This window comes from Microtus pennsylvanicus, chromosome 7, assembly GCF_037038515.1.
Source record: "Microtus pennsylvanicus isolate mMicPen1 chromosome 7, mMicPen1.hap1, whole genome shotgun sequence".
NCBI lineage: Eukaryota > Metazoa > Chordata > Mammalia > Rodentia > Cricetidae > Microtus > Microtus pennsylvanicus.
The window spans coordinates 82118785-82143100 of record NC_134585.1 but is presented as its reverse complement, the minus strand read 5'-3'; the positions used below and the strand labels follow the sequence as shown (position 1 = coordinate 82143100).

Sequence of the window (24316 nt, the reverse complement as noted above, 5' to 3'; positions counted from 1 at the left end):
GGAAGGAAGGAAGGAAGGAAGGAAGGAAGAGAAATTAGGAATTAACTCACACGCAATGCCCCTGACCTTCCAGTTTTATATTTTGCGAACTACAGGAAGAAACTTGGAAAAATCTGTTGTGTTGCCATCACAGGCAGAGCCATAAGAAAGTGCTGGAGTTATTCCTCCTTAGATTATAACTGCCTGACAAGCAGAAACTCTGCTTCTTGTTCAGCTGTGATGCACAAGGCCCATAGTACCTGGGGCTGTCTTGAGGCTTCACTGGCTGAGGCATGGTCAGCCTCAAAGAAAACTTAAAATGCAGAGCTGAAAACGCTGCTTGCCTGAGAGGTGACTGTATTTAATTCCATTTTATTAATAGGATCATGGTCCTGAATCCATATAATATATGGTCCTTTCATATAATCCCAGGTTGATTATATGAAATAAAAAAAACCAAACTCAAACAGCTACGTGGTTTCTTTGTGGTCATGCAGACTTAATATCTGGTCGTTTGAATTCTGTCCCATCTCTGGGTCTCAGTTTCCCCATCTATAAAATCAGTACAGTAACTGTACTTAACTCATCAGGTTCTAAACAGGATTCAATTATTAAAATACGCATAAATTGCACCACAGTGGTGGCACACACATTTAATCCCTACATCTGGGAGGCAGAGGCAGGCAGATCCCTGTGACTTTGAGGCCAGCCTGGTCAACAGAGAGAGAGACTGAGGACTGCCAGAGCTACACAGAGAAACCAGAATGTTATATACGTATATATGCGCAAATTAAAATGTCCCTAGTTATTGTGCTCATTAATTAAGATACTAAGATTTGGAAGGTATTTCTTTTTTTTCTCCTGTGAGATACGATTTTATTTTTATAATTTTATTCTTGATGCACTCAGACTCTCCTGTTCATGTTTTAGTGGTAGCGAGGAGGGTGGAGGGCTTGTCCAAGGAGACTGTGCGCTGGGATGCCTGCATCCCAATAGGGGAGAAGGTAGAAGCTGCAGTTGTTAGGGGTGCCTACCTCCTACCTACCCGCAAGCCTACTCAGAGGAAGGAACAGTCTTCAGTGTGGGGGTGGCATTCATGTCAAAAGGGGATGCTTGACGGTGTTATTTTCGTTTCCCACAAATGTGCGTGTTTAAAATAGGACTTTATCCAATCGGCATAAGTGACACACAGACTATGTATAGCGGTGGAACTGGGCCTGGCAGGTGATGAGGGCCAGATCTCGCCAAAACCAAGTTGTGGTTCTCCATGGACTGTGCCCAGGGAATTGCCCCATAGGTTGCTAGCCCAGACCCCTGGCTTGGGTTTCCTTGGCAAATCTGCCTGCACAACCCTTGACTTGTTTGGAATGGCTGTATCTCAGAGCTGGTGAACTGGGATCTTGGCTGCGTTTCATGGGGCATGCCAGCGGCTCACATTTCCCCTCTGAACCTCCCTCTGAGCCGCACTGTACTCAAGAAGGGTAAGCATATTCGTTGTTCTTCCCTGCCTTTTGACTCTGTGCCCTGCAGGCCTGGCACACAGCCAGGGGAGCCCAATCACTGCGCAGCAGCTCAGGTTATATTTAACGGGGCTTATTGTCTTGTCCTGGGTTTACAAGTTGAGGAACGATTTTGAGCTTGAGTAGATACTATAAGCGACTTGAAATAGTGTCCATATTGTCCTCCCGTGTTTCTTCAGAGTGCCGGTAGCTCCAAGTGTATTTAAGGAGGTTTTAGATCTTGGAAAATTTCCCCTTTCAGCTTTGAATCAGCACAGTAAGGATCCTAGAAGGGTTACCCCATTTCCAAACAAGAAGGTCACGTTCCACAGAATTTAAGTTTGGCCAAAGGAAAGGCAGCTGAAAAAAAATTCCAGTCCTGTGAAAACTTTCATTACTGTCACTCATGGGATGTTGTTCTCCAAAGACAGAAAGAGCATGCAAATGAGGCAAATATAAAATTACCATATGCACAAGGGGGACTCAGAATATTTCTGGCGTTTCCTTAATTGATTTGAAGTGTAGTGCAAAATTTGAATTTTGAACAAGGAGAGAAAATTCATTTAATCAGAGGCTGGAGAAAGATGGCAGCCAGTGAAGGGTAATTGTGTACTTGCTAGACGGCTCTAAAACAGATTACAATGAACATTTGGTGGATTTGAATCAGAAGCCGCATTCCTTTCCCACCCCACCTCCTCTCCCTTGGTTCTTCACAGCCTCTTCCTTTTACCCTCAAGTGTAGTTTCGATATGGAGGGAACGGACACTAAAAATATTTCTGGAATGACGTGACCCTCTACCTCCCCATCCAGGAAAGCGACAAGGCTGCACCAGACACAGCACATGCTTTCCGTTCATTTCTGGCAGACCCGGCGTCGACCTCCAGATGCAGCTTCTTCACTGGCTGATGGCATTCAGACCACCAGCCACAGACGGTGCCAGACAAGCAACTGGACAGGACCGCTCGGCAGCAGGACCCTGGCCACAATCGCGGCCAGAGCCGCAGCCCCCTGGCTACAGACCACTTCTGCTGCCCGTCTTGGGAGCCCTCCCACCGCAGTCTGGCTTGCTGAGGCCCCACCACAGGGGCTGAAGCACTGGGCGGTGGTGGCAGCTGTAGCAGTGGTACCTACAGCTTTGGGGCCAGCCCCAAAGGCACGTGGGAACCTGTTTCAGGCCACTCTGCGGCCCCTCCAGGACCAGAGTGGAACCCAGGACAGCTCCAGAGCTCACCACTGTCTCTTCTTGTCACTGAAACCCGGGCAAGGGCTCAGAATGGAAGGCGGTACTTCCGACATGAACCCTCAGACCAGACTGACGCCTGCGGAGGACCAGTTGAGCCAAGCTCAAGACAACCCGGAGCCCAGGCAGCAGCTGCCGCTGCTTTCTGAGCCTTCAGATTCAGCCCAGCCTGAAGCCAAGTATGTGGAGATGTGTGCTTCAGCCGAAGTCCAAAGGGAGAGCCCCCAGACCACTCAACTACTACTGGAACACTGCCCTAAAGAGCAGGCCTCCGGGAGCCCAAAGACAAAAGCCCAGGATGAACCCAGCAGCGGTGCCAGGGAGGTTCCAAGCCCTAGGAAGAGTCCTGCTTCTTCCCAATGCCCCAGCTCCCGGACTGGTGAGAATGACTTCTCATCTTCCTCCTCCTCCTCCCCGGTAAACAGAGCAGAAGACGATGGCCTTTCCAAAACGAATGATCCCACCAAGTTACTGGGGGTCCTGGCCACCTCCTCTTCATCTTTAGGCTTTGAGAGTGAGCCGGAAATGAGCTGCCAACAACACAATGGAGAAGAAGCAGGGGAAGGGGTGGGAGCGAGGGAGGATAGAGGAGGAGGGGTCAGTGATGGGACAGAGTGCAAGGACATAATTACCAAGTCGCAGGGCAAGAGGGACCCCCTGAAGAATGAGGACACACACTACATCACCACCCATGAGATCCAGCTGAGTGAGGTAGAGCAGGGCATGGATTTCGATGTGGGGCTGGCTTCTCGCTGGGATTTCGAGGACAACAACGTGATCTACTCGTTCGTGGACTATGCTTCCTTTGGTGGCAGTGATGAGACCCCAGGAGACATCACCACCGAAGAAGAGGATGACAACAGCTGTTACGCCAGCACCACGCCGAGCACCAACACCACTCGGACTCCCAGCCCCATCAGCAGTGACCTGGCTCGCCCTAGTGCAGGCAGCAGTGGTCGGGACACCAGCAGCACAGAAGTGGGCAGCGGCCCCTCTGACAGTGACACTGTTTCCCCACCCACTGGACCTGGCACTGCCACTCCACCTGAGCCTTTACTGGAGCTCCGGGAGGCAGCCTCAGGGGCATCGGCCACTGCAGCAAGCAGCTGTAGGAGTGCAGCAAGCCAGATCCTCCTATCAATCAAGCCAACTTCCCGGGCTATAAATGAGCCTAGCAACGTGCGTGCAAAGCAAAACATTATTTACGCTGCCAAGCATGAAGGCGACATGAGCCTCCGCGTCTCTACGACTGCTGAACACAATTCAAGTTCACAGAAGCAAAATTCGGCTGCAGCCGTGGCTCAGGACCATGCAAAGAAATTCATTGCAGTCCCAGCTCGACTGCAAACCAGGTGCGGGGCCATTCGGGCCAAGGAGCTGGTGGATTACTCCAGCGGAGCCTCCAGTGCAGTGAGCGAGCTGGACGATGCAGACAAAGAGGTGAGAAACCTGACTTCCAGGGCCTTCCGGAGCCTCGCTTACCCCTACTTTGAGGCTCTCAACATCAGCTCCCGAGAATCCTCCGCCACGCTCTCTGAAGTGGGCTTTGGACGATGGTCAACTTTCCTGGACTTAAAATGTGGAGGTGTCGGAGCCAGGGTGGAGCAGAGCCTGCTGAGAAGCAGTGCCGCCTCTGTGGCTGCAGGTCTGAGGAAGGGTGGTGGCCCCCGAGCAACTGCAGACCAGATCTACCTCCAGGCCAAGAAGTCCCAAACCAAAGCCTTGGAGTTTGTGGTCAGCAAAGTTGAGGGAGAAATCAAGCATGTGGAGACACCCCTGTGCTTCCAGAAACAGGTCCAAACTGGCTCCCGGGTTGTCACACTTCTGGAGCCCCTCAATCTACGAAGTGAGAGCAAAGCCAGCTCAGCCACTGGGCCCTGCAGAACCAGCAAAGGCTCCAACAAAGGCCCAGGGTCGGTGTACACAGATGGTGGGTCAGAGACATCTGAGGGTAGCAAGCCCGCCTCTCGCAGTGACGGCCCCCAGAAGAAGTCCAAATTTGCTTCAAGTCTGCTCAAAAATGTCATTTCCAAGAAGATGCAGCGAGAACATGAGTTCAAGATGGAGAGAGGAGAAGTCACCGATACATCGCGCCGGAACAGTACCTCCAAGGAGACAGAAGTGACCAACACGTCGCGCCGCAGCGCCCCCAGCACCTCTAAGGAGACAGAAGGAACTCCTGGGGCAGAGAAGCCCTGGGAGAGGGGTCTGCAGAGGCAGAGCTCACGTCATTCGGAGGCGAGTTCCGAATACACGGTGGTCAGCGTGTCTGATGTAGGTGGAGAAGGGTCTGTCGTAGGTTCTAAGTCCCCTGTTTTCAAAGCCAGTACTCCTAGAGAGAGCAACGCTGGCCCCAGCCGGAATGCCTCTGATGGGCACACAGAAGTGTGTGAAATTAAAAAGAGTGCTTCAGAGACTGTGAAGGGCATCTTTCTCCGGAGTCAGAACAGCGCCTTCCGGACATGGAAGGAGAAAGAGGCAGAGAAGTTGGAGGAGAAAGCCCCCATTGGGAAGCTGAAGCTCTCCAAAGGTGGGGACTGGAAGGCTGATCTTGGGGAGATCTCTGCCAGCAAATCTACCATCATGTCTCGCCTCTTTGTGCCCAACATCCAGCAGACGCCCAAGGACAAACAGCCAGAGAAGCAGGCCACCAAGTACCCTGCCGCCGCCCAGGCCACCTCCATGGCAGTGATCAGGCCCAAGGCTCCTGAAATCAAGATCCGGCTGGGGAGTGTACAACAGCCAAGCTCAGACTTCAACATTGCCAAGTTGCTCACGCCTAAATTGGCTAGTGGCAGCAACTCAAACCTCTTTAAGACCATTGAGGACAACAGCAGAACCCAGCAGAAACTCTTCCGTGGTGGGGACAATCTGGAAAAAGTGCCCCAGTTCCAGGTAAGAGATGTTAGAGACAAATCCAAGGCCCAAGGACCTCTCCACCAGGTGAGAGATGTCAGGAAACTGATCAAAGGGTCAGGGGACAGCAGTGACAAGGGCAGCATCACCCCGGAGCAGGGGTTGACGGGGTCCAAGCCCAGGCAGCTGGCTGCAGCCGCTGGAGGATCTAGGTCCCTGTCCCCTATGGTGATTACGTGCCAGGCGGTTGTGAATCCAAGAGAAGACGGTGTGGACCGAGAGGCCAGGGAAGGTGTGGGCAAAGCGGGCAGTGGCAGTAGGGTCTTGAACTCCTCCCCAGAAGGGACTGTCTTGGTTCACAGGGCATCTGGCAGGCTGCCCGTGGCCACCATTGCCCCCAATAAATCCGAGCAGGGCTCTTACCTGCCTGTGCTCAAGATTGTCTCCAAGGCTCAGAGGACCCCAGAGAAAACCAAAGAGGAAGACATCAAGGAGGAAGGGAAGGCACCAAAGCCAGCTCGAAATGCCTTGGAGAAGCTAACAGCAGCAGTCAGGTCCATGGAAGAGCTGTATAGCTTCAACCGGAATGAATGGAAACGCAAAAGTGACCCTTTGCCCATGATGGCTGACAGCCACGTCCTGTCCCTCATTGCCAGTGAGGAGAGGGAAGGGGTCGCTGGACCTGAAGGAGACCCTGACAAGCTGACCAAGCAGTTGGGGCAGATGGAAGAACGAGACACGGGACACAGAGGTGGCGTGGTCCTGAGGGGGGGCCCCATAGAACGTCTGCAGAGAAGAAACTCTAACCCCAGCACGGAGAGCGTGTCTGCGCGGGCAGCTGCCTTTGAGAACATGGCCAGAGAAAGGCCCAGGTCTCTCTATATTCCCCCAGTCCACAAGGACGTGGAAAGAACTCAACCTTTGCAGCCCCTCCCCCCACTCCCCAGCAACCGGAACGTGTTCACGGTGAGTGCTAGCAGCGCTCAAAAAACCGGGGGTGTCGCGGGCAAATTCCCACAGGGGCCTTCTCCGGAGAGCCTTTCAACAGGCAAGGGCATCAAATCCCAGGGACTCAGATCCCTCAAGATCTCCCCAGCCACCCGAGCACCTCCCGATGAGGTCACCAACAGGAAAGCTGCAATCAGTTTGGAGAAGAGCAATAACGCCTGTGAGAATTACCTGACCATCCCCCTTAAAGGAAGCTCTGCTTCAGGAGAGCTGCTCAGCAGGCCTGGGGCTTCCAGAGATGGGCCTCCCAGCTCCTCAGCTGCCACTCTTTGCAGCTTACCTCCACTGAGTGCCCGCAGTCAGGTCCCCAGTAACTCCAAAGGCTCTCATGTCAGCGGAGCCAGTAAGCCAGCTTGGCGTACCAAACCTGACAACCACCGAGAAACAGTGGCTGCCCCGACAGGGCCGCAAAGCCCCGAGCATACGCCCACGGCCACAGCGGTCTACCACCAGCAGGCTTTGCCCTTCACTCTGCAGGGGGCCCAGCCACAGGTCCTCTGTTTCTCGCCACCCGGGATGGCAGCCCCAGCCCCTGCAGGCCCAGCCACAGTTCCCACAGACCCCTTTCAGCAGCCACCACCCCAGCAGACCCAGCGCAAGATGCTCCTTGATGTAACCACCGGGCAGTATTATCTGGTGGACACGCCCGTTCAACCCATGACCCGGAGGTTGTTTGACCCTGAGACAGGTCAATATGTGGATGTGCCCATGACCTCCCAGCAACAACCTGTGGCACCCATGTCCCTTCCTGTACCTCCTCTAGCCCTGAGTCCTGGGGCTTACGGGCCCACCTATATGATCTATCCCGGATTTCTGCCCACAGTGCTGCCCCCCAATGCCCTGCAGCCCACACCCATCGCTCACACTGCAGGAGGCGGTGAACTCTCCGTGGCAGCAGAGACCCCCAGCAAAGAGACAGCTGCCACGTTTACCGAAGCCCCGTACTTCATGGCCTCTGGTCAGTCCCCTGCCTCCTCTTCCTCCTCCGCCCCGGCAGCCACACCCCAGCTTGTGGGGGCCAAGGGCTTCGCCCAGCTCCACGGCAAACCTGTCATCAGCATCGCCTCACAGCCCTTGGGGCCACGGATCATCGCTCCCCCTTCCTTTGACGGCACCACCATGAGCTTCGTGGTGGAACACAGATGACAAGAGACCCAGGACGGCAGAGCGGAGCAGCTCCTGGTGAGTGATGAATCTTACTCTACGGGTCCTGATGTGAGAAGAAGGACCATTGGTGTCCTTGTGTTGGGAGTGGGAGAGTTACAGTGGCTGTCTGTAGATGTGGGAATTCTGGGAAAAGGAGACTAAACTCCATCTGATAAAGAAGGAACGAATTTATTTTCCATAATTGCCTCCTCTCCTTACCCCTCAATCTGCCGTTGATAGCCCTTTGACCTTTGCAAGTTGTCTGATGTTTGTCCCACTAGAGAATGACAGGAAAATGAACTCCCAAAATGTCTCTTGGCCTTTGTTTTAGTCAAGGTTGGAAGGAGAAAGAAATGAAAGCCTGATCTAGATTTGGTGGAACAAGGCTATTTCTTTGTTCCTGGCCTCCTGGGGAGACAGATAACCCACTTCAGGACACCAGAAACAAATTTAACCTGTTTGCTTCCTAGTAAGAAAGAAGAGTTTAAAATGGATGTTTTCTAAAGTCATCAAAACTCCCTTCCTCCCATCTTTCACGTCTTCCTCTTGAAATGTCTTACACTAAAACACTACATTTTTTTTTTAAGTTCTTGTTTTTGAGTTTCCAAATGATCAGAATTCTTTTCTTAGGGTTGTTAATGTGTCTCATGTGTGGGTAGATATACAACATGAGCGTGTTCACACACACACACACACACACACACACACACACACACACACACAGTCTGACCTTCACAAGAGGGTGAGAGATTGTGGAGCCAAAGTTACCCGTTGGATAGAGCTGTTGCATTTCCTGCTGTATCGGACTGAACCCACCCCGCTCCAAGGCTAATTCCTATTCCCATAAGCACCATTAGATCTGCATTGCTCCCTTTGAAAATGAACAACTTCCGTGCTGCAAAGGGAAGCAGAGAGAAGCCGTTACTGACTCCTAGCCTGATCTGCACTCACAGGCAGGGATTTCTGCTAGAAATACTGTCCGTGGAACTTGATAGGTGGCATGTATGTGGGTGGCTGGAACCAGGACACTTCAGGTCAAGCACAGAAAACAGAGTGAAGACACCTCCCGGCAGGGGCACACGGTGGGTGTCTGGGATAATCTTTGCCCTTCAGAGCAGGCAGGGTTGAGATTTTATGTCCCCAGGATTTTCATTTCCTGGGAAGGTCACATTGAATGAAAAGGAAAAAGGGGACTGAGATAAGGGAATGACAGACACTCTAAGATTCCCATGTTATCTCAGGAGGGGACAGTCGCCACTCCCCCAAGCCTCTGTGTGTGTGCTTGTGTGCATGCATGTGTGTGTGTGTGTGTGTGTGTGTGTGTGTGTGTGTGTGTGTGAAATGCTTATTCATGCACCTAAGGTAAACACCATACTACCAGCTTGGGGACATAAATATCTGTCATTCTATGTGTATCAGAATGTCAGTTGCTAGGACAGTGTATTGCTGCAAAATATCTTCCAAGATAAGAAAACACGGCATAGGATCACATTATTGGACTTCTGCTAGGAAGTCAAGCGAAAACACAAACTCTGCTCTAGTAGCAACCTAGAGACAAGAGTGTTTGGGTTGTTCCTCTCTGAGAGGCTGCCACAGGCCCTGAGCTGTATGATGACCACCAACAAAGAGGGGTGGGGTAGGGAACACAGAGGGAACCCTAGTGGGCCTGCAGGGGAGACTCAGAGAGGAGGATTAGCTTTGCAGATATGCTATCTTATAGGGACAGCACTTTGATTCCCTGCACAGATGCTATGTTTACCTAGGGCTGTTTTGGATCAGCTAATCACCGAGGAGTCTGCAGAGCTTTGGAGGTGCCGGATGCCCAGGAGGTTGCACAGTGGTTCCTTCCTCCCATGGGGTCCTCTTAGCAGTTACCTTTGACCTTTCTTCGATTTAGTGTGATGCTGTTTCCACCAGACACAGGCAGAAATCTGACTTTTGCGTCTCGAGAGCCAAACTGTAGCTTTGAATTTATTCCTACCCTTGCTGGAAGCAAGGAGCCCTAAAGAAAGGAAGAAGGATGCTGGTTTTGATCTAAGCAGAGGAGTTGGGAATCAAGGGTGAGCTTTTCTGCGTGTACCGGCAGAAATCTAGCAGGCCAAACATAGCTATGAATTAAAGGTCTTCAGAACTCCACATTATACTTTCCAATGAAAAGTCAGATTTTAAAAAGCGGGGGCTAAATCTTTTTTTAAAAAAATTATTTATTTATTAAGGATTTCTGCCTCCTCCCCGCCACCGCCTCCCATTTCCCTCCCCCTCCCCCGATCAAGTCACCCTCCCTCATCTGCTCGAAGAGCAATCAGGGTTCCCTGACCTGTGGGAAGTCCAAGGGGGGCTAATTCTTTTGACAGTTTGGAAAAACAGTGCTCAAACAGTCCAAAGCCCCAATTGGTTTTCCTGAGTGAAGTCTCGGCATGTGATTCCAGTTCCAAACATAAGGGATTTGATCCAATTATAGTAGCAAACCCACCAACAGGTAAACTAGACTTAGAGATTTTCGCTGAAATGTTCAAAGGGCGAGAGAGAAGAGTGTAGGGGCTGGCCCTTACCCTAAAGGGAGGAGGCAGAGGAGAGCGCTGAGCTAAGGGAGAGAACATCTGGGCTAACTGCCTGCTGACATCTGGTAGGTAGACTACTGATGTCTCCATTTACTTTGGGGGATGCTTATTCCATACGGACTTTTCAGGAAATCCGTCACACTTTTCAGTCACTGAGGATGAATTCCACGCGTGCACCCTGCAGCCACTGTGTGCTGTCACCCCGCAAGGTGCTGCCCTATGGCCCTGTAAGTCAGGAACATCTATTCCAACACAACGAGACAGCGCTCCCCTTCTACACTGATGTTCCTGCGTTCCGTAAGGTTCCTTTCAGCTCAAAGACAGCCTCGTTGTCTATTTTTAGCAGCCCTTGTGTAGCCTGAGTGTAAAAGCTACCAGTCCTGTTTCTGGGTGTTCCATTACGAGTTTCCTCTTTTTTCTTCTTCTAATTTCCTCTGTTTTTTTTTTTTTTTTTTTTGCTGTGGGGGCTTTCATGCCAGCCCACAAAGCACTGTAAATTGTCAGCACTTTGTTTCTTTAGACGTTGTGTGTGTGAGAGTGTTTTTGTTTTGTTAAGTTACTTGAACAAAACTTCAATCAACATTAAACCTGCCACCTAGGGTCCAACCTTTGAGAATGGCAAAGATTTTGTTTTAATTGAATGCCCCTTGTTTTTCTGCAAGGCTTATTTCTTCATTTCTGAGCAAGTTTCATGACCTTTCTTTTCTCTTTACTTCTGGGGTTATTTCTACCCCACAAATAGAGGGAGCCTCATATGTCAGCAACTAAAGAGGAAAAAGAAATCTGGATTCAGGGGGAGCCATTTTCAGCACCCACTTTCATGGTGTATTCTGAGTGGGCCCAAAGGAGTTCTGAGACCATCAAACCCAGTTCCATTTGTATCAAAACTGAGAAGTCAGGTGATTCTTCTTCAGCTACCGTCCCTTCTATGAAAGGCTTGGCTTGCACCCTGGACATTCAAATCAGTATCTTTCCCCTCTCCATCCTTTCTTTCTCTCTAAGGACACTGTGATAGCCTCCTGGGTGTCTGCTCTAGGGTTTGCTTGCTCTCTGACAAGTTATTCTGGGCCCTTAGTTAATTGTGTCCTTGTTAGCCTTTCCTTCCCTTTGTCAACTCAGTTGACTTTAACAGCCTACCACACACATCTCTATATAAGCCCATGTCCTTACTCTTTTCAGGGTTTTGTTCTTATTACAGAGCAAATATCTTCAAGTGCAGGGCTGGGTAGCCTTGCCAGCTCTCTCCCCAGAACACACTTCAGTGTCCAGTTGCTGAGCTGCTGTAAACGCCACGCTTCATTTCCAGTTACTCCCATACTTACATCCCACAACCAATGGTTTATTTCTGTTCCCCTCCCCCAACATGGTTGTGGCTCCCTCTTCCAATTATTGTATGTAGCTAGAGTTTCATTCTATCTTTTATTGTTGTTGTTGTTGTTGTCTTGTTTTTTGGGACAGGGATTCTCTGTGTAGCCCTGGCTGTCCTGGAACTATCTCCATAGACCAGGCTGGACTTGAACTCATAGAAATCCACCTGCCTCTGCTTCGCAAGTGCTGAGGTTAAAGTGTGTACCACCACCACCCAGCTCTATACTATTCTTAATGTCCTTTATTTTAATTGACTTTTCTCCCTTTTCATAGAATTAATCTTTCCTCTAGCTTTTTCTCGTACCTTTCTCCAAAGTTCATTGTACATACACACACATCTTAGCCAAGGCTGACCTCAAACTCATCTGAAGTAACCTCAAATCCCTGTTTCTTCTGCCTCTGCCTCCCAAGCACTGTGCTTACAGGTGTGCTCTGTCTACCTTCCTCACCACAACATGGTCTCTTGTCACTGGCTTCCTCAAACAAGTGTGTAGGTAGACTCTTCCATCTAGACTGCCGAGCAGCAATGTCCCACCAATGGCTCCCCAAATAACCGCAGAGACTTCGTATTAATTATAACCGCTCAGCCGATAGCTTAGGCTCATTTTCAGCTAGCTCGTGTAACTTAAATTAATCCACTTCTAAGAATCTATGTGCTGCCCCAGGCTCATTTACCTCATCTGCATACTTCCCATCCTGCTTGCTCAGTGACTCCTGAGACTCCACCCCTCTTCTTCCCAGCATTCTCTCTGCCCTGAAAATCCTGCCTAGCCATCAGCCAGGTTTTTATTAACATTGAGAGCAGCACATCTTCACAGTATACAAAAGAATTATTCCATAGCATAAGTAGATACTTTCTTAACCCCTGTTGGGCAAATGAAGACATCAATTATCTCAATTCATAGTAAATGAAGTCCGGGCCATCTGAAGCCCATGTTTGCCCATTTACAGAAGATCCTCACTTGCCTGGTTCTCTTACTTTTTAACCTCCATTTTCTTTGTTATGAAATATTCCCCTTTCCCTATCTGACCCTTTGTGCAAAACTTAGCCTATCTGAAAATTTTCAGTATCTTTATTTTGTCTTTTGGCCAGTAAGCTTAGTAATGAATTCATTACGTGCCGTTTGTGGCCTCTGAGAGGACGGCAGAATATGGCTAGGCTGGCCGCCCTGGTGCTAGTTTTTCAAACTTCTGTCCAGTCAGGTGGGAAATGAAAGTTGTATCCTAGAGAAATTTGAGTCTTCTAGTTATTTCACTAGCATGGAGAGAAAGAGAGAGAGAGAGAGAGAGAGAGAGAGAGAGAGAGAGAGAGAGAGAGAGAGAGAGAGACTGTATGTGTGGTGTGTGTGTGTGTATGTGTGTGTATGTGGTGTGTGTGTATGTGGTGTGTGTGTGTATGCTTGTGTGTGTGTGTGTGTGCGCGTGTGTGTGCTGAGTTTGAGGAAAGGGCCAAGAAAGGCAGAGAGAAGGGAATAAGTTGAAGTCTGATATATCCAATATATATCAAACTTCTATATGAGTTTTTCTCATGTCAAAACAAAAATCTAGCCAGACATTCTATGTTACAAAGAGAACCTGAGCCATATCAGCAGTGCTAGACTGGAGGTTATGTGACGAGATAGTTTGGGAGAGGAGAGGTGTGGGATGTACATGTGAGGGGACCCCCTCCCCAGGGATGCAAACGGGTTGGAACCCTTTGGTTGAAGGGGAAGTATGAGACTGTGACCAGAGCAGAGGTACACATGAAGTCAGACAGCTAGGACCCAGACTGTGGGACCCTTACTCACTGGTCCAGGCCCCTGCTATACACACATTGAGCCTCATTTCCCTCGTCTGTAAAATGGAAATAAGCTTGGCAATGCTGTAAAGATGGAACTGTCAACTCACCTCAAAGAACATGGCCTGTAGTAACCAGCAATGTTTCTTGAAAATAAGAAGCCATAAATGCCTTGGAATTTCCCTCAGGCCCTTGACAGAGGAGGAAACAGCCCTATTGTTTCAGTGGCCCAGGGTGGAGTCAGGGATTTATGCACAGAGAGCTATCCCAGATAGGAGATAGTACCCACAGCTCTGCAGTCCCCTCAGAGCTGGCTGGTCTCCAGGCAGGTTGGCTGGGTGCCAGGGCATTCTAGTATCCCTCAGAGCCTTCCAGCATGTTATAAAGCTCTGGGTCTAGCCTGCCAACGGCCAGTGGTGATTTTCCTCTCTGTCTGAGCACCAGACTGGGAAGAGCGAGGGGAAGTCCACGCTGAATCCCTGCTGAATGCTGTCAGTGTTCCAGGTCTAAACTCCTGGGAAGGCACTTGGGGAGAGCCCCTGCTAATGCGGTATAACTAACCCTTCATCTCTGCTCCCAGGATCCCCTTGCGAGGCCTCTGATGGGTTTTATTGGCTAATTATTATTATATCACCCTCAATAAGAATTAGATCAATACTTTCACATTTTCAAACAAAATTTCTCTAAAAAAAATAGAAGCAGAAAAAAATGCCTTATGGATATCCACAAAGTATTATCTAGATTAATGATCCTTAAATATGATCCCAGGAGACTGTCTCAGTTGGCTGCCATCTTGAAGGGGAGTCTCCTCTTCTTCCTCCCTCCCTTCCCCCTCCTCCTTTTGGCACCCTTCCACTCTGCTCAAGGAGCCCTTATGAACTTTGCCTTAGGATGGCACCAAACCAGAGCTACTGGCGCACAAATAATAAAAACACAGAGACAGATATTGGGGTTCAACCTGAAGACTAGAAAAGCAAAGCAGCCAGTCAGTGGCTCTTACCTCTACCTCAGTCTGAAATGGTGATCCTGCCTCCAGGAAACCTCAGAATGAGACTGAGACTGAGAGATGTCTCCTCCTGTTTTATGATCCTCTCTAGTTCTGGGTTAAAGGCATGCACCACTACCGCCTGGTTTCTATGGCAAGCTAGTAAAGCTACCGGCCTGGTGTGTCATTGTGGCTACTGGGATTAAGGGTGTGTGTCACTACTCTCTGGTCTATAAGACTGGCCAGTGTGGCTATTTTAATTTTCTGTTCTCCATGCAAGCTTTATTTATTAAAGTACAAAGGAAATGCCACTACAAATTACTGTCAAGTTCTTTTATGCAGTTGAAATCATTCTTAGTCTCAGGGTCACTCCTCCTTTGCATGTGATTACACTAAGTTTACTCTTGCTGCTCTGTGTGAGTTAAGGTAGAAAATCAAGCTTAGCAAATTGTGTATCAGTGAGCTCCAGGGGATGGCTAAATTGTGGGCACTGCATGCTCCAACATTTCCTTTAGCCTCAATGTATTTTTTCAATATAAATATGAAACAAAAAGTTACAATTGAAATATATTCATATGCGCTGCAAAAGCATTATTATTCTAGCTCACTGGCTTAATAATCTTGTTCTTAAGCAGGCTTTTTGTCCTAGGTCACAGGACTAAAGTATCCCTTCCTTGCCTTGCTACTTGATCGCAAACAGTTAGAGAGTTGTTATTTGATTCTTCTTCCTCAAGGCTAGTTTTCACATGATAGAGACGTCTTACTCCTCAACAAATATCACTTGCTGTTCATTGTGTTTTTGTCTTAATCATCTTACATTTGGACATCAACTTTTAAGCATTATAAAAGGTTCTTAAGCGAAGTTCTAGTAGATTATACTAAAAATTAATAAACGTAGAAGAAAGGGATAATTTCTTGAATGCTTTTGAACAATGTCAGTGCTGTCTTAAAATGGGTTTAATTGAGTTACATGTTATAACCACTATATCTAATTTATATAATAGCGCACTGTGAGAAAGAAATTCCCCATGATTTAGTTAGTGGTCATTTGCTGTCCGGGAATCCCTCGTGTTTCATTCATCTAATTAGATTACTGACATGGTGAATTACAAAGGACACCATTTAACTTAAATATCAGTTCTATGTGCCAATTTTAGGGACACATACAATATATTGTTTTGTCCTTGTGAACAATTTCAGAAAAACTCAACCTTTCACACTAAAGTCATTTTGAACAGTTGATTGAATGTGATTCAGTTTCCAAAAGCAGGTTGCACTTGGTTGCCCTTTCTGGAAGCCAGCAATGACCAGTAGCTTCAGAGGCATGGTTTCAAAACACATTGAAAAATATAAGTTCCACATTATAGGGAAATGAGCCAAATAATTAAATAGCATATGGGGAATGTTCTTTCAGAATTAACCATCTTTTCTTTGACCGTGTTTTCTTTGCATCTGTTTCTTTTACAGGAGCCAGGCAGAAATGCGGACTGTTCTTTAATCTGAAATTTGCATCGTAACACAACCAGTTCATCTGAAAACCTACCAGTTGTGTTATGAACTTTTATTTCTTAGGACCCGTGTGCAAGTTTGTATATTTTCCTGAGCAGCTCTCTTTTGAGGTAGCTTTCGTTATTTTGGTTTCACTAAGATGACTGAATGGTTATGTTTCTCCCCATAAAATACTTCTTTTTATACTTTAATACAGGATGTATGCTTTCTTATCCCTGCCTTCCCTCCTGCATGTGTGACCAGGCAAACAGTACAATGAGTATTTGAATGGTTCATTCAAAGCAGGCTGTAGAATCTGATTGGTTCTATTGCAAACCAAATCAGCAAATTAATAATAGGATCACAAATGACCTTGGCGTTCCTTGGACTATATTAGTGGCTCTCAAGAATCCGACCTTCGTTGTAAGTGTGCAGCACACACACCTGCCCCTTTCGTGATTTCCTTCATAGATTCCTTCCTGTCTCTTACCATTTGCCGCCTGAAGTTCTGGAGAAGGAACTTTGCTTCAGTGGCTCTGGTGCCCTCCAGCCCTCGCCATCCCAAAGGAGAAATCTATAGTCACGGTGCTTGCTTCTTGCTTTAGGTTTTTAACAGATATTAAGATTCCAACCCCCTGGGATGTTTTACTGACCAGGTGTAACCCAATTCTGACTGAGCAGACACATTCAGCTTGTCCTAATTGATGTCTCAATTAAATGATGCACTGAAGAATTTCTTGATTACTTTCTAATCAGTTAGATTAGAAATCCTTTTAAAGCCCACGTATTTTCTCAAGACTTTCATAAGGAATCACTCAGTTACTCATTTGTTTAAAGATAAAGCATTCTGATCAAGTCTTTAAATTATCATTTTGATTTTGATGACCTATATTTGGTTTCTACTTAAGAGTGTTGCTTGACGTGAAGAATTTTATGCTGCCTTATAATACTGAATTTTCTAAGGTTTTCACAATTTTACTACTTTGTAATTACGCTTTTGTTTTTTAATCCAGACTCAAAACCAAACAGATTCAATGTCATTTCGAGGGCCACCCTTAAAGGGGAAAAAACAAGTTCTAAAAATTCAGTTCTTTTAGATAAAGAGCAAGATTTGAGGCAAGAGCAGTGGCTTTGACCCCTCAGTCACTGGCCAACAGCTGTGAAATAAAGCTTCATCTCTGAGACATGTGCTATGAAGCATGATCTCTGAAATGGAAGAAGCCTTTGGGCCATGTTTAGGAAAGTATGATTTCTTCCTCATAGCAGATTCACCTCAGAACTTTGGCATTTTTTTCAGGCCAGCTGGCTGCCTATCAGGTCACTTAAGATTGGAACAAGAGACTAGAACCCATTTTTTTCAAAGATCTCAACCTGCAGGCCCTAAAGCAGCAGTGTGAAATCTCAAGGATTTGAGTGGAAAACATGGAATATATGGGCATATTGCATGGATAGAACCCAAACCAGGAAGGATTCTTATGTCCCAGGAGACTTTCAGGAAAGCCCAGTGGGTTTGCTTGCCAGCTCCCCACAAAGAGACACCCCTTCTCCTCAAGAAAACATGTCAGTCCAGAGGTTGGAAGCCCATGGGCTACTATCAGTATTCATTATCACCAGCAGATCTGGCCTTTCATTCTCACATGGTAGGAGAGAAACTGAGGCAGGGAAACTTTTATTAGTTGCTTTTATGTAAAGGGCTGAGCCCTCCCACAAGTTTCCAAGGATGTGATGTGCCCAAGTGGTTAAAATACAATTATAGCCCCATGTTGATTGATGCCTTTTATACCAGCTATTGGCCATTCATAGCTGCAGCATCATCTGCTGAACCACTTCCTACCTCAAGTGATGGAGAAGAAAGCATTTCATAGGCATACATCCCAATCTCTGTTCCCTTTGTTCTGTCATTTCTGGAGCTGGTATGGACATTTGAGTAACATGGCTGTTCTTTCTTCTTTCAACCACTGTGGGAGGAACCAAGAATCTAGAAAGCCTTTTACCCCTAAGAAGCGGTAACTCCCAACAAGGTCTCTTAACTACTGAACCACCCGTCATGTTTTATATCATAAAACCCCTAATAAAAAAGATACGCTGGATGGAGCTCTGTGCTTGAATCTGACGGAACGTGGCCTGGCCTTTGTAATTTTTTCTCAGGTCATGTGTGAGGCTCAGTTTCCAGAATGATCGTGAGGAACTTTGTGAAGGAATTTCAACCCATGGATCCTTTCCCTTATTGGTATGGGGTCAACTTGACATAGGCCTTGTTTGACCTGTTTCCTGAAAACTAAGCGCAAATGTAGCCAGTATAAAAGTTCAGTTGACCAGGATGTATTTCTTTGAACACTTATTGAAATTGCCCCCATGGGATAAAGCATCAGTGCAAATAGGACCATCTCTGAGTAATTAAGCTAAAAATGAATTTTACTTGAACAACTTTGTGATACGTTTCAAAAGTTAGCATGCATTTCAAATCCATCTTATATGACCAGAAAATGTCTCATGACACAAACACCTTTTTCTTTACTCAGATTTGACCTTTTCACTCTTGCTTCTTAAAAAGATTGGATGTGTTCTGATTCTCTTCTTCCACTGTAGAAACAAAAGCCTGTACTTGCTACAAACCAAATGATCTTAGTCCCTGAACTCTATCTACCTTGGCCTGAAGGACAGAATTGATTCCTAAGTAGATGGCTACGCTTTCACAATAAATGTGTGCAGTGTTGATGTCTAAGCAGATAACTCTAATCTTATGATAAGTGTGTATATGTGCACAGAAAACACATTCAATGATACTCTTTATATTTAAGACTATCATGGTATACATTTTCCTATGTGGTGCTTGAGGAGTTTCTTTCTGCAGTTTACAAGGTGTAATATTTGCACCCCAAAATCTCAGGGTATGCTATTTTACCCAGATACTTGAAAGAAAAAGGTGCCCTGTATTTTATCAGTACTGTTGATGGGGGAAAACTATGTGTAAGTTTATTTGAGAAAACTGCTCATAAAAATCAAATCAATAAGCTGTTAGGCTTTTACATAATTTCTAAGGAGATGTATACATAAGTAATATAGTCAAGAGATTGCTTATATAGTCTTTAGTTTCTGGTTCTGAGGTCGGCCTCATGGGTACATAAAATCATTGAGCAGCATGCAGCCTTTGCTCAGGAGTGCCTTGAACTCGAGTCTGATCCGAATCACACTCCATCTGTGACGAGTGTGAACACAAGACCCAGAAGACTCCTGTGTCTGTTATTGGATTTATTCCTATTTAATTCAAAATGGTGCAGAATAAAATACACACGACTAATTTAGTGTTTCTTCAGGTTGCTGAATTGCTATTTTCAAGCTAGTGTGGTGGCCTCGAGTCCTTTCCTGGATTTCCTGAGTTACCTACTAGCCTGTATCTGTTTTCTGGCAGATAGCCTCTTCCCACCCCAACACCTTATCTGGATGTGTGTTTGTGTATTTACATATAAATTATATTCTTGCATAGCGATGACAGTGGAGTTGGACGAGAAAGTGAGGACCGTGGAAGTCATGTATGATAGAAGAGTGTATATTGTGTAATACATAGAGAAGGATTGTTGGAGAATGGTGACCTATGCCCTAGACTATGAATGATGGTATGTGGAAAGAATGTAAAAATTGAAAATTCATTAATGGAGTCATCTTGGTGGAGAAGTTCCTAGCTGAGGTTTGATGAGATTCGATGGCACAGTGCTGCGAGCACGGCTAAGGGAACTTTGAGTCCAGCCAACAGCTCCAGGATTTGCCTTTCAAGTGCTCTTGCCCATGCAGAAGACCACTGCGAGGGATCTCGGCATGAAAGCCGACTTACCTGTAGCTGCCAGCGTTTGTAAACGACGGTGCAATCTTGTGGATTGGTTTTCTATATTGACAGTTTTGAAAAAAAATGTTTGTTGTTGTTGTTGTTATTTTCCAGTAAAAGTAACTATAAAGAAAGCTTCTGTGGTTGGTCTTTATTCTAACTCACAAAGCAAGCTTTGGGTGTTTTTATTTTCTTCTAACTTCTAGTTTAAGTTCCTCATTTAAGAAACATACCCTGTAGTTACTGTACAACCAGGTACATCCATTTCCTATTGGTATGGTAACAAACACAGATTCAGTGACTTCGGGCGGCGTGTCGTCGAGGGAAAGCGGAGTAGGACACTCCAAGGGGAACTGACTGACCTGCTTTTCCAGGCCTGCTCAGCTTGCTTTGTTATACAACCGTGGTCACCCACCCAGAGAGCAGCACCACCCACAGTGAGCCGGGCCCTCCCCCATCAATCATTAATCAAGAAAATACCCCAAAGACTTGCCAACGGGCCAACATATGGAAGCATTGTCTCAGTTGAGGTTTGCTCTTCTCAGACAAGCAGAACTTGAGTCAAACGGACAAAACTAACCAGCATGCTAGTCTCCATTATGGCCTAACCACGTAGTCCTAAAATTCCCAGGCTCAGGGACTCTGTGTGTGTGACCGGAGTTCTCCGAAGGTCTAGGTTAAAGGCCTGCAAATTGGCAGGGAGCAGTGGGAAGGTTAAAGCTAATACCTACCAGCCTACTGAGGCGTGGCCTCATGGGCTATTTACTTGGATGCGGAAGCGAAGCGCGTCCCGCCCCTTCCTTCTTCTCTCTGCTTGCCCCTGGGGCCCCCGGTTTGGCTGTTGGGTTTGCTTTGGATCTGATCTTCGTCCATCGTCCAAGCAGAACATCCTGACTTTGTAAGTCTAACCCTTAATAAACACCGATCTGTTTTCTTAGTTCTGAGCTAGTGTGAGATTCCTTTTTTGTTAAGCGGCCAATCATTTCCGCCTTCACTAGGTGGCCCTTCACAGGCTGACAGCTGCAGTCAGCAAACACCTTAACCGTGAACTACTGGCGTTCTTGCTCTAAAACAGTTCCACGCCTCTTCTGATAGGAAGTAATTTTCACTGATTTTTTTTGTTCATTTGAATCCAGCCATTGTCCTTAATAATGGAGCTCAGTCCCTCCTTTGACCTCCTCTGTGCTCCAGCTTGCTGGATTTCAACAAATTTCCTGTCATTTTGATGGAGAATTTGTTTACCTGACAAGGCCCCAATTATTGAAGATCCGAGGCATGCAATATTGTAAACACTGTAGCTTTAGAACAGAGTATGCCCATTCTCCTGGTTATGCTTTGCTGAGCACTGTTCTAGCAAATTCAAACAGGAACCGTGTGTGTAGCTCACACATCTGCAGGTGAAGCTGGGCTTGGCAGACAGTGACCAGAGAGCACTCTCTCCTAGTGTTCTCTTACAGACTTGTGAGTTGCTGCCTTTAGCTCAGAGCTCTGCTGAGCCACAGACCAAATGACTTCGCCGTCCTCTTGGGAGCCTCCCTGCTTGGACATCTTCAAAACGTCCTGGCTATGTTCTATAACCGAGAATTCCAGGAGGCAGGAAGCAGATACTGCCAGCTGCTTAAGGCCTCGCGCAGATACGGATACGACATCATTTTCACCATCTCCATCAACAGGTAACTCTAAAACCAAGATGTGGCAGCTAAGAATGCAACCACCACCTCTAGGAGAGGTTTGCCAAAGAACTGGCTGTTGAGTTTCACACCCTCCTTATCACGAAGGGCTGTCTTCAAACATGCTTTTAAGAAACGGGCTCTAAAATGAGTCCTTAGGGGAGTTTAGGCTCAGACAAACATTCTAGAAAAACGAATCTAGAATGAGGGGCATCGATAATGGGGTAGATGTTTGTGTTGGGCAATGCTTTGGAGTCAGGAAGGGCATTCGTTACAGTTGTCCGTCAAGTGTGGAGGGAATCACCATCCTTGGAGGGAAAATGGACCCCTAGGACAGCTACGCCAGGCACTCTGCTTCTTGAGAGATGTTAAGTTTTCGGGAAGCCTCTAACTATGACGAGAATGCTTATCAAGCTGTTCAGTCCAAGCCTTGCCAGAGGCATGGAGACTGAAAGGAAACTGGCCAACAGCCACCAAAAAGAGAGCCATGTCAGCTGCCTAGCCCAGGACTAGCGGGGGATGGGAGCACTGGGCCTGGACAGGACTGGGAAGATAAAGGCATTGCAAAGGACTGGGAGTGAAGGGCTGTTTAGCTATTCAGAGAACAGGGCCATGAGGAACAGTGCAGACAAGGAGCATACTCAACATTCGGAGACAGAAACTACCCAACAGAAGTGGTGTGGAAAAAGTAACTTTTTTTTTTTTTTAACGCTACAGCTTAACCCACAGAGTGTTCCTTACAGACAATGTTTCTGGAAGGCTTCTAGGCTTTAGAGAGTAAGAGTGGATGTATTCAAGACAGAAACACCTGGGTGTGAAGTTCATTTCTATCTTTCCTATTAATCCCTTTTATTCCCTAAGTCTGCATCTCTGCTGTAAAGTTAGCATAGTCATGGATATCAGAGTATGGCATGCATGCATGCTGTAGGTCCACGACACACACACTCTCTCTCACACACACACACTATAGACAATTATAGAGTATGCCATGCATGCATGCAGGAGATCTAAGTCTATACACACACTCTCTCACACACACACACACTATAGACAATTATAGAGTATGCCATGCATGCATGCAGGAGATCTAAGTCTATACACACACACTCTCTCACACACACACAATAGACAATTATAGAGTATGCCATGCATGCATGCAGGAGATCTAAGTCTATACACACACTCTCTCTCACACACACACACTATAGACAATTATAGAGTATGCCATGCATGCATGCAGGAGATCTAAGTCTATACACACTCTCTCACACACACACACACTATAGACAATTATAGAGTATGCCATGCATGCATGCAGGAGATCTAAGTCTATACACACACTCTCACACATACACACACTATAGACAATTATAGAGTATGCCATGCATGCATGCAGGAGATCTAAGTCTATACACACACTCTCACACATACACACACTATAGACAATTATAGAGTATGCCATGCATGCATGCAGGAGATCTAAGTCTATACACACACTCTCACACACACACACTCTAGACAATTATAGAGTATGCCATGCATGCATGCAGGAGATCTAAGTCTATACACACACACTCTCTCACACACACACACTATAGACAATTATAGAGTATGCCATGCATGCATGCAGGAGATCTAAGTCTATACACACACACTCTCACACACACACACTATAGACAATTATAGAGTATGCCATGCATGCATGCAGGAGATCTAAGTCTATACACACTCTCTCACACACACACACACTATAGACAATTATAGAGTATGCCATGCATGCATGCAGGAGATCTAAGTCTATACACACACACTCTCACACACACACACAATAGACAATTATAGAGTATGCCATGCATGCATGCAGGAGATCTAAGTCTATACACACACTCTCTCACACACACACACACTATAGACAATTATAGAGTATGCCATGCATGCATGCAGGAGATCTAAGTCTATACACACACACTCTCACACACACACACTATAGACAATTATAGAGTATGCCGTGCATGCATGCAGGAGATCTAAGTCGATACACACACTCTCTCACACACACACACACTATAGACAATTATAGAGTATGCCATGCATGCATGCAGGAGATCTAAGTCTATACACACACTCTCTCTCTCATACACACACACTATAGACAATTATAGAGTATGCCATGCATGCATGCAGGAGATCTAAGTCTATACACACACTCTCTCTCTCATACACACACACTATAGACAATTATAGAGTATGCCATGCATGCATGCAGGAGATCTAAGTCTATACACACACTCTCACACACACACACTATAGACAATTATAGAGTATGCCATGCATGCATGCAGGAGACTAAGTCTATACACACACTCTCACACACACACACACACTCTAGACAATTATAGAGTATGCCATGCATGCATGCAGGAGATCTAAGTCTATACACACACACTCTCACACACACACACTATAGACAATTATAGAGTATGCCATGCATGCATGCAGGAGATCTAAATCTATACCCACACACTCTCACACACACACACTATAGACAATTATAGAGTATGCCATGCATGCATGCAGGAGATCTAAGTCTATACACACACACTCTCACACACACACACACTATAGACAATTATAGAGTATGCCATGCATGCATGCAGGAGATCTAAGTCTATACACACACTCTCTCACACACACACACACTATAGACAATTATAGAGTATGCCATGCATGCATGCAGGAGATCTAAGTCTATACACACACACTCTCTCTCTCATACACACACACTATAGACAATTATAGAGTATGCCATGCATGCATGCAGGAGATCTAAGTCTATACACACACACTCTCACACACACACACTATAGACAATTATAGAGTATGCCATGCATGCATGCAGGAGATCTAAGTCTATA

General features: G+C 46.6%; 1 protein-coding gene across 1 annotated transcript; it reads left to right on the top strand.

Annotated features, from left to right (window-relative positions):
• Positions 1-2294: 2294 nt before the first annotated feature.
• On the top strand, positions 2295-19856 carry C7H4orf54 (chromosome 7 C4orf54 homolog). The gene is made up of 2 exons (XM_075981255.1): positions 2295-7765; positions 15888-19856. Exon 1 carries the CDS (start codon positions 2321-2323, stop codon positions 7727-7729), a length of 5409 nt encoding a protein of 1802 aa, XP_075837370.1. The 5' UTR covers positions 2295-2320; the 3' UTR covers positions 7730-7765; positions 15888-19856.
• The last annotated feature ends 4460 nt before the right edge of the window (positions 19857-24316 follow it).

What these genes read in the sequence shown, in the direction of transcription:
- C7H4orf54 (XM_075981255.1), top strand. Translation starts at nt 2,321, where the DNA reads ATGCTTTCCGTTCATTTCTGGCAGACCCGGCGTCGACCTCCAGATGCA.